General features: G+C 39.3%; 1 protein-coding gene across 4 annotated transcripts in view; it reads left to right on the plus strand.

The window, feature by feature from the left end:
- The first annotated feature begins 1,283 nt into the window (after nt 1-1,283).
- sez6b (seizure related 6 homolog b) overlaps nt 1,284-14,771 on the plus strand; it is a 269,739-nt gene continuing 256,251 nt past the window's right edge. For all 4 annotated transcript variants that reach the window (XM_005750354.1, XM_005750355.1, XM_005750356.1 and 1 more), the window contains exon 1: nt 1,284-1,677. In XM_005750354.1, the coding sequence (XP_005750411.1) occupies nt 1,602-1,677 (76 nt within the window). In that variant the 5' untranslated portion in view covers nt 1,284-1,601. The remainder of the gene's footprint in view (nt 1,678-14,771) is intronic.

Genomic DNA, 14,771 nt, shown 5'->3' on the forward strand with positions numbered 1-14,771 from the left:
GGCTTGGGTGGGTATCTTGGTATCCTTTTGGCTTGCTGCCTGTACATTGACATTTTTCATGGCAGATGAGAGGGTTTGTTCCCTGCACCTTTGGTTCAGGGAACAGGTTGAGGGGGTGAGGGATGAACTGTCAACTGATCACCAATCAGCAGTGAGTTGGATCAGGTGGCAGGGGAGGATGCTGGACAGACGTGGGATGCCTAAATGTATTGTGAAGGTATGCTAGGAATGTTCCTCGCTCTGCTCCTGTAACACACTCCTCTCCAAAACCTGCTAAGACAAGACGGGAAGGTCAGTGGCCTATTCATGAAATGCATGAAAGCAATATTTCTGGTCAGACCCGGGGCTTCACTAACTCAATAACTCAGCAATCCAGTGTCGACTGAAACTCATCCACCCAGTTAACTACTTAACTGGGTGGATGACCACTGACAAAGGTGATCAGCGGCAGCTGGTGAAGTAGATGGGCGACAGGTGTGGCTGGCTTCAGCACGGGAAACTCCTCTGGCCTGATGACGCCCACAAACTGGCATGGTGGAACACACAGAAACACACAGGAGAGGAGGCGGGGGGAGGGAAGTCAGAAACAAAACACAAAGAAAAACATGCACATGGGCAGGTCGACCAGCAGAAACTGCCAGACCATGACATCTCAGCAAAAATACAGTCCATAGACTTTATATAAGTGCAAGAAAATTGTAGTAATGTAAGGCTTGTGTATTTTTTTAAAAGAAAATGAAAAAACAAAAAACAAAAACAGAAACTAAAAAAACTAGAAAATAGAGCCAACACCCAGACTATAGTGACACGTCTGCACTGATACATTTAGCTAACCTCAGTACTCACACTTTGAATTTCTTTGAACACACAAAAGTTTAGACGCTTCTTGAGGGGTTTAGAAAAAAATGAATCAATAGAAGATAAAAATAATGTTCACAGAAGCTATCAAATTCCAATGATTTTCTTTCTTTTGATCATTATTGTTTCTCTTGGCATTATTTCAATTTAGAATGTAATGTATTACCTTTTTACTACACTAGGGTTCCAAATGCAGGACTTAATGCAAAGGATCAGATAGCATATAAATTCATTAATTGCAACAAAACTAAAATCAAAATATAGAAAAATGTAGAAATTGTATGCATAATCATCAGTGATCTGACGTCAAACGTTCACAATTCACTTTTAGCCTTTAAAAGAATCACTGTCTTTAGACCAAACTTTGAGCTCCAACTGTTTTTCCTGTGTTCCACTGGATGACGCTAGGAGCTGTTCACAGTGCTGAATGCTCGGCGGCAGTGCTGCCCTGAAGAGGAGTCTCCTAGCAAGTAGAACACAGAGCGCTGCAACGGCAACAGCAGCTCTCTACAGCCTCCAGTCATCGCACAGAGTACAGTCTGTAGTCTGTAGTCGTGTTGGTGGAACGAAAATAACAGCCCGTCGTCTGCTTCAATGAGTACGTTCATACAGCAAAACCGGGCTGAAGTCACCCAAAGGAGCACGCAGTGTGTGTAGTCGTTGTTCGGCGGAGCTCTCGGTGCTTCGGTCCGTCGGAGGGAAAGTGCTGATTCCAAGGCTCAAGAAGCGCTAAACGGGAAAACATGATGAATGGGATGAGATATTATTTTCCTGTCCTGCTTGTTCTGGTGGCGGTGGTCAAAGACACGGGCGCCAGAGGTAAGAACTGTTCAAATTATATTTATTTCGAAAAAGCTTTTCCCGTGTTTATCCCGAGTGCTTACATGGTTTTTCAGCCTTCGACTTCGCTTTCCAGAATTAGATGCTTGGGTGGTGGATTTTGTCTTATTTTCGTAATGGACGCTTTCCGTTTCCACCGTTTTCCAGCTCCTCCATGTGCTCACACGGCTTACGAATAAAACGCACTGGTTATTGTGAGGAAGACACGAGTGCGTATACAGGTTGTGGCTAAATTTTAGGTTTGATTGTTTACATTGCAGTCCGATAAAAACACGAGCAGCACAAATCTTAAAAGCCTATTAAAGTTGTCAATCACGCGCATTTTACATAGCAGAAAGCAAACTTTAATACCCGTTACAACTTAGTATATGATTCATTTATAAGTCCAGAGGCAAGCGGGCGGATAAAAATGCAATTTTCCACCCTCAACATTACTAACTAATTACAACAAATACATTAAAAATAAAATGTATACATTAATAAACAACAAAGAAAGATCGCATCTTTCTCAGTGCTCTTATCATAACAGAGGAATGGCTTTACAGCTTTCCTACATTTTTCATATTTCCCAACAAAACACAGAGGGCAACAAAGCATGGATGGTGTTAGACGTCTCCCCGGATAGAGGCTAGGCGACATTTCGCCTAATATTTTCTGAATCCCTAGCCCGATACCTAAGAATTGACTTATCAACACTGCCTAGTCTAAGCATTAAAACTGTTATCATATCATATATATCATACATGCCTCTTTGACAGATGACAAGAACTCTATGAAGTAAAGAAGTTATCTGAGGAGAAGCCCCTGCTTTGTCACTCATCTTTTAATTAGACATGTCTGTGTAGGTGCAGCCGACACCGGCAGAATCCACATTTTTCGGATGATCGGAGTCAGATGCCTGTTTTTAGATCTATATTGTGATATGTTAGAAGTGTCACTTACTAAATAAGTAAGTAGAGTAGAGGATTCATCATGACATAGCTAGAATGAACTGCTCAGTGTGCCATTTGGTTTGAGTCTCATCTAGGAATTTGATGTCACAAAGTTAAACGGCTCCCTGTTAGACTGCTGCTACTGCCACCATACACACTTCCATTAGCAGAGCCGTGTACTAATTTCACACTACATAATTAGTCTTAGTATGTTTGTGTTTCCACAGCAAAATGAAATATAGACCAAGTGTGTTTTTGACTGTACTGCACTGCTAGTGTACACTAAAAATTCACAGTTCTAAGGGTAAAAAGGTAAGCTACTAAGTTGCTGAAAATATAAATATGTTTCAGAAAGTGTTGGTGGATATCTTCACACAGATTAAAGGCTCAAATACATATTTTTCTCTGTCAATGTCAAATGTCAAAACTCATAAAATTCGTATTTTTTGTAGAGTTACTTCAAGATAGAAGATTAATAACTTCTGTAGTGCTGTATACACTTTTGGGCTGACATGAAGGAGAAGAGACTTATGTTACAGTTTTTTGTTTTCTTTCATTTTGTGTTATTGTTTTTTCCCCTACAATACGTCATGAACATGGGACCTACTGAGGTGCTATTCCTGAGGAGTTTTTGTTCTGGGGCTGTAAGATGTTGCTGATGATTGCGAATGCTACTGGAGTGGAGGATGTGCAACAAGATTACTGATCTAAGTCATCAGTGATTTTAATGTTTTGATTGTCTGACATTTTTGACTGAGGTCAAAAAGAAGTAGGCAGAGAAAATTCAGGTCCACCTTCTCCTAAGTTTGTCCATTAGAGAAGACTTTATCTAAACAGTTTGAAGCTGTTAGAATTAGTTTGGGATTTGAAAAACTTTCTGACCCGAGCCACTAGGATTGAAGTTTTAATAGGTTCGAATCTCATAACAAAAGTCATAGTAAATTATTTGTGTAAAGTTATTGGAGTCTACCCAAGCAATGGAGTTTCATGGAATACATAATGTATGGCCTGTTGTTGGCATGACTGACTGGTCTGACCCAGGATCCAGACCAGGATTGAATAGGTTGAATGACATATGCATCTAATTTGTCCCCAGAACTTGTCATACAAGGAACTTGTTCTGGGGCTAAAGAGTCCCTAAAAGAACCATTATTATGTTTAAATGTTCTTGAAAAAAAATCTAGCTCATAATTATGCTCATATATCTGATATTGACTAAGCAAAAATCTCTTTATTGAATTACATTGCTGGCAGTCATGTTGACTAGTTTTCAGGTAATCAAAAGCTGTGGAAGTGAACAGTGAAAACCTGGATAAAAACAAAGTTTTATTCTGAGTGTGTAAAAATTTAGTATAACACAAAGTGTCTCATGCAAAGATACTTCACCTGACCTTGGTTGCTTTTGTGTCTAAATTAGAAACAATGAGTAGGGATTTTGGGGCTTTTAATTTGTAAACAGCTTTTTCAAAATTCTGTTTTTTAGCCTTTGATATATAGAATGCAGTATTTGGTAATGGTCAAGCTTAAATTTTCTTTTTTGGTGTAGTGCTCAATCTTGCGTCCTGAGGTAGCTTGTGACAAAAAAGATAAAAAAGTAGAGATGCTGTTTGATATCCCAGTAGGTTTGAAGAATGCTTAGTTTAATGCATAATTTGTAACAATCTAGCTGCTAGTGGTCTTAAAAAAGTTGTAAAGCTTAAGATTCAAGGAGATGTGGCACTTGTGTGTTTCGGTATTAACATTTTTTTAACCAATTGATTGGCCTGCTTTTGTAATATACATAATATTCAAACATGTAACATTTCATGTTTTGTGCTTGTATAGTACTGTCCATTTTACTTTCCTCTTCACCACTAAATTAATGAATCGGTTTTATGAGACGCTACTCTTGATCTAATAGACAAGTGTCACCCAAGGGAGGTGATACTTTATATTAGTAATTGCTATCCTTGACCCTGGCTTCTGATTAGCCTATAATCGGAAGTGCCAGGACCCTGCAGACGCTTTGTTTGGCTGCCACTTCTTACTATTCAAAGCTCTTCACTGTCACTGATGCACAAAACGGTGTGCTCTCAGCAAGCTTTAATGGTATGAAATAAGCCTTGCATGAAATAAACCTAGTGTCTTTTTGGAAAGCAGAATAGCAGAGGTTATAAAGTCTGTCTTTTTTGGTTCACTGTTGGCTTCAGGGATCATGCTTGTAGTTGACCTTGACCTTTCATTTTTCTGGAAGGCAGGCATTTTCTTTGCAGGACTGTGTTAGCAGCAAGTTCTGTTTACAAAACAAAATCCAGTGGTGTGTGTTACATTCATGTTATCATGAATCCAAAATACTTCAACATCAGTACGACCAAAGCATAACATACATTTTTGTGTCTTTTTTAGGTACATAGACAGCTATCTGTTTCTAGTTATGTCTCTATGGTCTGGAAATCAATTTTTTAGGCTGTTAACTTCTTTGGGTTGCTCGTGTTTCCATTGTTAATACAGCACAAGTGTTTCAAATTACTCTGCATTTACAACTACAAAACAGTGTCAACAGGCATAAAGGCAGACACAATGTTCACTGTGATGTACAGAATGACTCAACAAAATCCCAATTTTATTCGCTCTGTATTGTTCCTTTTTTATATACTAAACCAAAATGCAATCGAACTCTGAGCCAGAAATAAGCTGACAGTTATATTCTGTTGACATCTGCATACACGACGTTTTATATTTTCTTGTTCTTGTTCTTCTTCCTTTTCGTCCAGCCGGGACGGTTCACCACAGCTGATCATCTCCCACCATCTGACCCTGTCCCAAGCATCCTCTTTTGTGAACACAGCGTTTTATGATTCGGGTGTGAACAAGTGAATTTGAACTGTTTGAACCACAACTTTACAATGACTATCCAGGGGATTGTTAGTCATTGTTAGTTAACAGTAAATGATTATTAATTCAAGCTTAACTCAGTTTACTACTTATGAACAATGCTCATTATAAAGTGATAACTATAACTTTAATCTTGCCTAATGATAATTATTCCAATTTTAAGTAATTCAGTACAAATAGGAACAACCAATAAAGAATAAAAAAACATAGTTAATCAAAATGTGAACTATAACAAGTGGCAACAAAGGTGCAACCCAGAAACTACTATCACAGTCCATGACCAATCCTTTTCAACCTTAGTTTATTCTGCACGCACCAATATATGTCATTCACTTCCTTGTTTTGTCCTTGAAATACAGATTTGGCGTAAACCACTTAATCTGAAGGAATTTATTTGTTATAATATACAAGAGTCTAATAGCCTTTACCAGTAATTGCTTGCTTGGTTGTCATAGTGATCATCAAGTTATTTTTAATATGACCTAAGTTGACTTAAGTCCTGTGTTTTTTTTTTGGCAAAAAATTATGGCATGACTTGCAAAATAGGTTTGAGATCTTGAATTTAAACATAAAGTGCCCACACTTTACCCACAGCATCTCAATTAGTCAACATATTTTGTTAAAATTTAAAAGGATGTTGGTTTGGTTTTTCATTTGGTAATGATACAGAACATGGAGGAAGACAATACTTTGCAGAACTGGGGCACTTGTTAACAGATCTATCCCATATGGAAAAGAAATAGCAAAACATATATGATTTACTCATGAAAGTGGCCACTTTCTCATTACTTTCATATATATTTTTAGTAAGTATACAAAACAGACAAGTTTCATTGTATAATTTTTCAAGGGATCTTATATGTGTTTTCACTCTTGTATGCTTTTCATACAAGTTTCATACAAGACAGATAAAAACTTTATAAGATTTATATATATCTTTTCCATATGGGATACTAGGGGAAAATTACAATGTGAAACAGCTCAACCTCTACACAATTAACACGGCAGCACATGTCAACAGTGCGGATGTACTATCTGTCAGAGAGAAGAAGTAGCTCCATGACAAAGTAAATCTCTGACAATGTTGCATTTTCAGCTTTGGGCAGTTTTATCCTGAAGCTTAGACCTGAGCGATCAGTCCTGCTTCTACTTAATGTTTTGCCATTGCTACTACACTCACTGCTGATTGCTGCTCTGTTATTCTGTTATACTGTCTCTTTTCATGTAGCATTCTGTGCAGTTCAAGCACAATAATGGAAATATAACTGCAAGTAGTTGTAGACCTGAAATAGAACCTGTTTTGATGATGTCTCAGAGGTTTTGGGGTCAGACAGTCTGTCCTTTTTCCTTCAGATTACTACCCAGATAAATATGTTGGCCCTGGCTGACCCAGAGCAAGTGATGCCCTCAGTCCCACCCCCAGGGCCTGCTTGCATTGCCACTGCCTGTCATCATTGTCAGCACTCTGCTGGGAGAGCTGCCTGACACTAATGGCTGCTGCAAGGCTGACTGGGCTAAAGGGGCTTTATTATAGGCCAACAACAACACAGTGCACCAAACACATAGACATCACAGCTTTCAGGGTCTAAAGGAAGGGGCTGCATAGTGCCCTTGGCAAATAGAAGTGATCCAATTTTTAAACAGCACCCCTTTGGGGTGTTACCACACCCCAAAAGTTATGTTATATTTTCTCTCAGAGATGAATTAGTATATTTTGGGTTCTTACATAAGTCTTCAACGTGTGGAAGAGGATTGTACCTACACAACTAATACATAAAAACATAGAATATTTAACTGTCGGATGGAGTAGTGTAAAGCACACTGCCGTGGCCTCTACAGCAGTAGACATGTGTTCTATTGAGTGATGAATTATGCTTCTCTGTTTGGCAAAAGTTACATTTTTTCCCTGTGTCATTGTTAAGATTTTCTTAATACCTTTTCCAGGGATTTTATAAAAAAGACAGACAAGAGCACTCAAAACTCCTTGCTTTCTATCTAACATTCACACATTCGTATTCTGATGAATTCACCGGAGAGCGACTTGGGGTTAGTATTGTGCCCAAGGATACGATGCAGACTGGAGAAACCAAAAACAGTCCAATCAGTAGATGACCAGCTATACTTCCTGAGCCATCCACAGTCACTGTGATGTCACCCTTTTGCCTTGATTTTGAAACCTCAGTGAAACCTCATTTTAGCTCCTACCGCGCTACTCTTAGAAGATAGAAGTTTCTATTTTTGAATTATCGGTGATAGTACCAAGGTCACAAGTGTCATTCGTTACATTCATACATGGCTGACTAAATCTTTTGCTGAATAAAACGGTTTCTTCCTTTCAGAACCTGTCCTCATTTAATTCATATAACTCCTTCAAATGTTTATAGGAACTATTTTCAGAAGTGATAAGAGACCCTTTCTTCCTTCTCTATCTGTATCTCTCTCCCTCTCACACACACACATACACACCCTTTCCCCACCCCCTTCATCATCCCTGCCACAGCAGAAAAGCAATTTGTTCTTGGTGTCACTGATCTGATGCAATCAGCACTGCTTCACGCTTTTGAATAAAGAAAAGACAGCGAGAAAGGACACTGTTTAATTAAAAGACACACTTTGGTGAATGTGATGATCATATAATTTAAGGTGGAGGACATAAGGGTTACTTGTTCAACACCTGCGTAACAATTACGACTGATTAACCTATCCAAACTCACCCGTTGCACTCATCAAGAGCTATTCAGGGTGTTGAGACTACAATCTCCTTCTAATTGTCTCCCAGCCTTTTCCTCTTTAAAGCACTCACTTGGAAATGAGATTTATCAAAATTCACTGCTGCTCCCTCTCACAGGAAATAGCGGCTTTGGTTCTTTACATACAACTGCTGACACCTTCAGAGAGGAGCTGAGGGGGTGGAGAGGTGGAGCACTCTCATTTTCCCTTTTCTCCATCTCCTCTTCTCTCTTTGGATAGCAGTCCCTGTGAAGTGAACAGTGCTCTTGTGAAGTATTTACCCTCATCTCTGTCAATCAAAGCTGGTTTCCTAAGGCTGCATTCATCTGCTTTACAATATCTTTGGGTCCTCTCCAGTTTGCTATTTCCCATGACAGAGTCTCTGAGTTAAATTAAATATGATGCAAATGGCAGATGATGCATTTTGAATTGCATCTGCTTTATATGTCACCATCACATCCCACATCCTGACATCTCTGAATGCTGCTTCATGTGGTGTATTAGCCTTTACAGAACATACTATGACGTGAAGAGTCACACATTGAGCTGAGAGTGTCTCTTTTGACTTTAAATCTGACAATAAAGAATTCTCTGAATCCAGTTTTGCACACAGACACAATTAAGTCCACCCTAACAGTCTGAATTTCAAACTGGTACATTAATCCTTAGCATGGCCTAATTGATAGCTGTCACTTAACATCAATCCAAGAGCACCTTGGGGTATTTCTTGCAAATCAATAGTCAGTGTCAGTCATATTTGGTTTGCTGCTGTGCCTCAAGCAATCTATTTTGGATCTTGCACCATTTATTTTAGGTAAAAGCTACTTTTCGCTTCTCCCCTGTGTTTGACCTTCCAAAGGTTTTCACCAATGATGAACAAATTATTTACTTTATTTTAAACTGTATGCTCTACTTGCTTAGTGACACCTTGTCACTGAGCTTATACACTCAACAATGGGCATGAACATAGAGCAGAAATTCTGCTCCTTGTTGACATGTTAGCATCAAACAGTTATTGTCGGTTTGCAGGCAGCACCTTTTTGATGCCAGTTTCCCATTTCCCAAATTGAAGTCTGGTGACTGTGGATCACTGCACTCTGCGGGTTCACGTTTAAAAACGTGATGATAAAAGAATTTCGACGTGTTGCATAATCCTGCCCAAGCCGTTAAAAGATGGTGCACTATGGTCATAAATAAATAAATGTGATCAGCAAATGGTTGTGGTTTCCACTAAGAGGTTCACAACTCAAAAAAAACAAGCAAACAAAAAACACAGAGAGAAACAACATGCAATGCTTTCATCATACCTTACCATGAGAACCAATTTTTTCATTCTTCTAAACTTTTCCCTCATCATGGATGCTTTTGTTCTTTGCGACTATCCTGTCTAAACTCAGCAGATGTTTTTGTGTCTAAATCCAATCAGGTAAGCAGTTAAACCTGCATGAGTGGCATTAACATGTAGCCATATTTAAATTTTACCCAAAGCCCTTTTCTTCTTCTCATCCTTGGTTTTGTGATGGCTTGTGGAAGTAGGTAGACCTAAGCAGCAGGCAAAACAACGAGTTGTGCAAGAAAGTGGGTTATTTACAAGCTTCAACAGTGATAAAAAAAAAAACTGAATTAAGGTGTGGCATATATACCTTTATGTGGCTTTCAGGGAGTCTGTAAAAGGGGAGAGGGAGAATTAGTAGAGGCAGGAGTACAGGCAGAGGCAAATAACTGAATATTTGACTGAAACATTCCTTGAAATCCGAAGAGTGTGTTTCTAAGGGAGGTTAGTTGCAAGGGTGACTGGAGCTGAGGTTACCAGAGACCTGTGGTTTAGATTGGGCAGGGAGAAGAGTTTCTGTCAGAGGCTGGCTGTATGGGAGAAGCTGCATGCTAGAAGGCTAGAGATGTTTTGCCTATGATCTGGAGTTCCACAGAGCAAGATGGGTGAGTTCTTTAGGTAAGTAGCTGGGGATGCACAGGCAGGAGTCCATGAATATCGGACACCATGAAGGAAGAGACAGTCTTGTGCAGAATCACAGTCACAGCTGAGCCTAAATATTAAAACATTGCTTTTGAGATGAGTATAAGCCCAGCTTAGGAGGAATGGCTTCACTCAAAGGTGGAGGGCCTGTAGCCTGACAGGTCTGACGCTGTGCAGTAAATGACCAGAGGTGGCAAAAGTATATACATTCTTTATTTAAGTACAAGTGCAGATATTAGTATTAAAAATACTCTAGTAAAAGTTGAAGTACATATTCAACTTCTTTACTCAAGTAAAAGTGAAAAAGTAAAAAAAAAAAAATTATTATTATTTAGTTCTTTTAAATGTTCACGGTGCACCATGTAAAACCGGTTAAAACCAATATTAACCGGTTTTACAACATTATACTAGACAGTATAATGTTAGTGTGAAGGTGGAATTCAATAAATGAACCTAAGCATCATCAGCTTAACTTCAAATTCATCTCTGTTACACTCAAGGTAACCTTACTCTGGCCAATGGCACAACAGCTACTTTGCACCGTTGACACACTATTCTTAATTTTAAATTATTCATAGTAGAGCAAACTGACCTGTGTACGTCTTCAGTTCAATTCAATTAATTTTTGCTCAATAGTTTGTCAAGATGGCGCTTCCACTCTTTGCCAGTGAACTTACTAATGCAACTATGCTGGACATAAGGCGTTGTCTCCACTCCTATCTGGGATTCCAGCTCACCTTTCTCGCACCCTGGCCTCAGTCTCATGGCAAAAGCGCTTCAGAAGCTGGTGCAAGCGCAGTGGTCTGCTTGTGAAGCTTAAGGCGTACTTGGTGTGCCCTTCCCCGGCTCCTTGGAATGAACATGGATCTGTGCCCGTGACACACATTGACACCTGGCTGGTGCCTGTTGTTGGCTTGGATCAGATGTTCCAGCCGTGTAGGATCTTCACTCCTCATCTTTGTCAGTGTGGGGTTAACCTGCAGCTGCTGTGTGGGGTCTCACAGTCAGCCACAAATGTGCTGATTGGATTTGTTTTTGGATTTGTGAACACTAGATTGTTGAGTAATACAACTTTTATTTATCACCCAAGGACTAAATTTCCTCTGTATAGCTGAAACATGGTTAAGTGCTAGTGAGTCCAGCGCATTCACAGAACTTGTAGCGGATGCCTGCTGCTTTTTAAACTCTGCTCAAATATGGGACAGAGGCCTAGCGGTTGTTGTAAAGAAGCAGTATAAATGTAAACCACTGTCCTTATCAACATCACCTAGTAGCTTTGAACTGCGTGTGTTTGAGCTGAGTCGCTCTCACACAGTGCTCTGTGTTGTGGTTTACAGACCCCCCAAATACAATAAGGACTTCTTAACTAATTTTTCTGATCTGTTGGCTGAAATTTATACCAAAACACAATCATGTCCTTATTTCTGGGGACTTCAACCTTCAGGTGTGCTGCCCTTGTCCTGCTGCAGTTGTTGGGTGCTGTCATGTTTTAACCCTTCCACTGCTGGACAGTTCTCTGTTGTTTTTAATCAGAACTGCAGTAATTCCAGTAATTCTTAAATCCAGATATGACGCTAAGAGAAAACACTTTGCTGCTATTATTCAGGCAAATTGATGTAAGCCTCATGCTTTATTAAAAACGATTGAGATGGTCCTTCATGTGCTGTTGGTGTCGAGTCCTTTTTTGTGAAAAATTTCTAAACTTTTTTATTGATAAAGTATCACGTGTGAAAGCGCAGATTTCCTATTCTGCTCTTGACCCTTCTATCCGTGTCCTTTGCTCTGCTACCAGTTATGACAGTTTCTTTGCTCAGCCTGCAGGAGTTGGTTTCTCACCTGAAGCCCTCAGGTTCCCTATATGATGCTCTTCCTCCATGATTTTTCAAAGAGCTTTTTACTCACCATAGCACCATTTGTACATTCCATTGTAAAAAGTCATTTGTCCTCTGGTGTTGGAGCTGTTGTAAATGTGCAGTAATTCAGCCTCTACTCAAGAAACCTGCTCTTGATCCTGATATTATTGCAAATTACAGGCATATTTCCAAACTGCCTTTTATCTCAAAAACTCTTAAAAAGGTAGTTTACAAGCATTTAATGTCCTTTTTAGAGGAACATGGTATTTTAGAGGGTTTTCAGTCTGGTCTTAAAGCTTTACACAGTACTGAATCTGCCCTTTTAAGAGTTTTTAATGATGTGTTTTTAGCAACCGACTCAGGTGAATGTTATTATTGTGCTTTTAGGTTTAACTGCTGCCTTTGATTCAGTGGATCATAAAATTTAGTTTCTCGGTTAGAGCAGTTGGTGGGTGTTGGGAGTACTGCACTGCAGTGGTTCAGATCTTATTTGGCAGAGTGAACTTTCCTAGTGAAACTTGATGTTTAAATTTAAATATTACCTCTCTTCTTCCTCTCATATCTTGTCTTTCTTATCTTTCTCCATCTCTGAGTGAAGTTAGCTCTCATTCTTTTCGTCCAAGAGCAGCTGTACTTTTAGCTAGCAGACACACTGTGCAACAAACTACACATAGATAGTTTGTGTTTGCTGATGGCTGTCAAGGTGATAGAAATGTTGCATTTGAATTGACCAGAGTGTTAAAAAACATTACTCCCTTTATGTTTCCACTTTTGTAGGGTTAGCTAGTATGCCAGTACCAAGTACCTGCAGTTGTTTTGGTGTTGGGCCAAACAAAAGAAAAAACAACAGCCCATTTTAACCCCTGACTATGGCGCATGGTTTTGCTTCTTTTATCTCTTTTTATGAGATGCCCTGGTGATTATTCACCTTTCATGTGTTACTTTTTCGACTTAAACCGGTTTGATGTTTCAAGGCCTGCAGTGATGTGAAATACTAAATACAATCATATGCCTGTTTTGAAGATGTAAGGGTCAGAAAGTACATATACTTGTTTTAAAAATGTACAAATTTAAAGGAAAAGGTTGTCAGAAAAATAGCTACTCAGGTAAAGTACACATACCTGAAAATTCTACTTAAGCACGGTATAGTATATGCTGATGCATATTTTGTCTGATCTCAGGGATTTCTTTATGTCTCTTTATTTGTTAAAGAACAGTTTTGTCAAATTTGTTAAAAATTGTACTCTCTTTAGCTACAGAGGATGTCCAATCTCTCTTTGTTATTTTTATAGTTGACAAATATATAGACTTCTCTTTGTCTTTTATCAAAATCTTACTCAGAAAACATCAACTGAGCAGCTTTGACAAGTTTGTAATCGACAGTAACTGCTTCTCATTTCCTGGGTGATTGCTCATTTCCTTCTCTGTCAACATCTCATCTGTCCATCTCAGCCATTGCTGCTGCCTCTAAGTCCAGTCCACTGGGTACTGGAGGCGCATTGATCCAGCAGCAGTGGCGCATGGCCATTGTTTATACAGAAGACAGGCCCTGTCCGCTCTTCCTTCATGCACTGGCAGACAGTGTACACCTGTCTAATTGGGGCTGGCTTCTTCTGTGCATACAGAGCCAAAGGCCTCTCCACAATGATTAGGACTCTGACAGCTTGGCTCTCTTTTAGATTGCTGCTTCACATCCAGTGAGCTGTTTTGGTGAGGAGAGGGAGGAGGGTCATAGTTTGTTGTTTAAAGGTAGACAGACAAGGGAAGTCGCTATTTTTGTGTCACACATTTCTGTTGTCCTTGGAAGAGAATGAGAGAAATAACACTTGTCAGTAAAGGCTGTGATAGTAATCCTCCTTTTTTGTCCACTAATTTAAATCTATATTCTAAAGGTAAACAGAGCTGCCCGGGTTGGCGGGGTGGGCAAAAACCGAGCTTGGCTAAAATCATGTCACAGAAAGGCAGAGTCTTGGTTATGGAGGAGGAAGAGAATAACTGAGCAGAGGAAAAGTGAGTAGACAAGACAGAAAAAGTGTGGGGCCCGCAGAGCCATTGGGGGGTATGAAACGTGAAAAAAACAAAAAATAAAAACAACGCTTGGGCACTGCTAGCACGGGGCTCCCACACAAACGCAAAGCAGGAGATGAAGCATCGCTGAATATGTTTCCAAACCAACTTCATTCTAAGCCAAAGACTAGAAAATATGGTGAAGCAAATCTTCCCTTTGGTTTCACCTGCACAAGTGCCGAGGTAGGTCTCCCCTGCTTAATTGCTTTTCCCTGCGTCGGGAGCAGTGTTGGGCTCTCCAAATCATGGACAGACAGTATCCCACATTCTTGATTTTTAGTTCACAAACACTTGTTGTAATGACTAACTACTCCTGACATTTTGGAGATGTTAGCTCTTTATACAGTAAAGTTACAAATAAATAATATTACTTTGGTTTCTGCCACTGTACAATTTCTCAGTTGCTTGATGCATCAGTCATAACAACAAAACATATTCTAGTCTTTACTTTATAATTCACAGTTAACCCATATGGAAAAGATATATATAAATCTTATAAAGTTTGTATCTGTCTTGTGTGAAATTTGTATGAAAAGCATATAAGAGTGAAAACAGATATAAGATCCCTTGAAAAATTATATAATGAAACTTGTATGTTTTGGATACTTACTAAAACAATGTATGAAAGTAATGAGAAAGTGG

This window comes from Pundamilia nyererei, unplaced genomic scaffold (assembly GCF_000239375.1).
Source record: "Pundamilia nyererei isolate P.nyererei 1_Seehausen unplaced genomic scaffold, PunNye1.0 scaffold00270, whole genome shotgun sequence".
NCBI lineage: Eukaryota > Metazoa > Chordata > Actinopteri > Cichliformes > Cichlidae > Pundamilia > Pundamilia nyererei.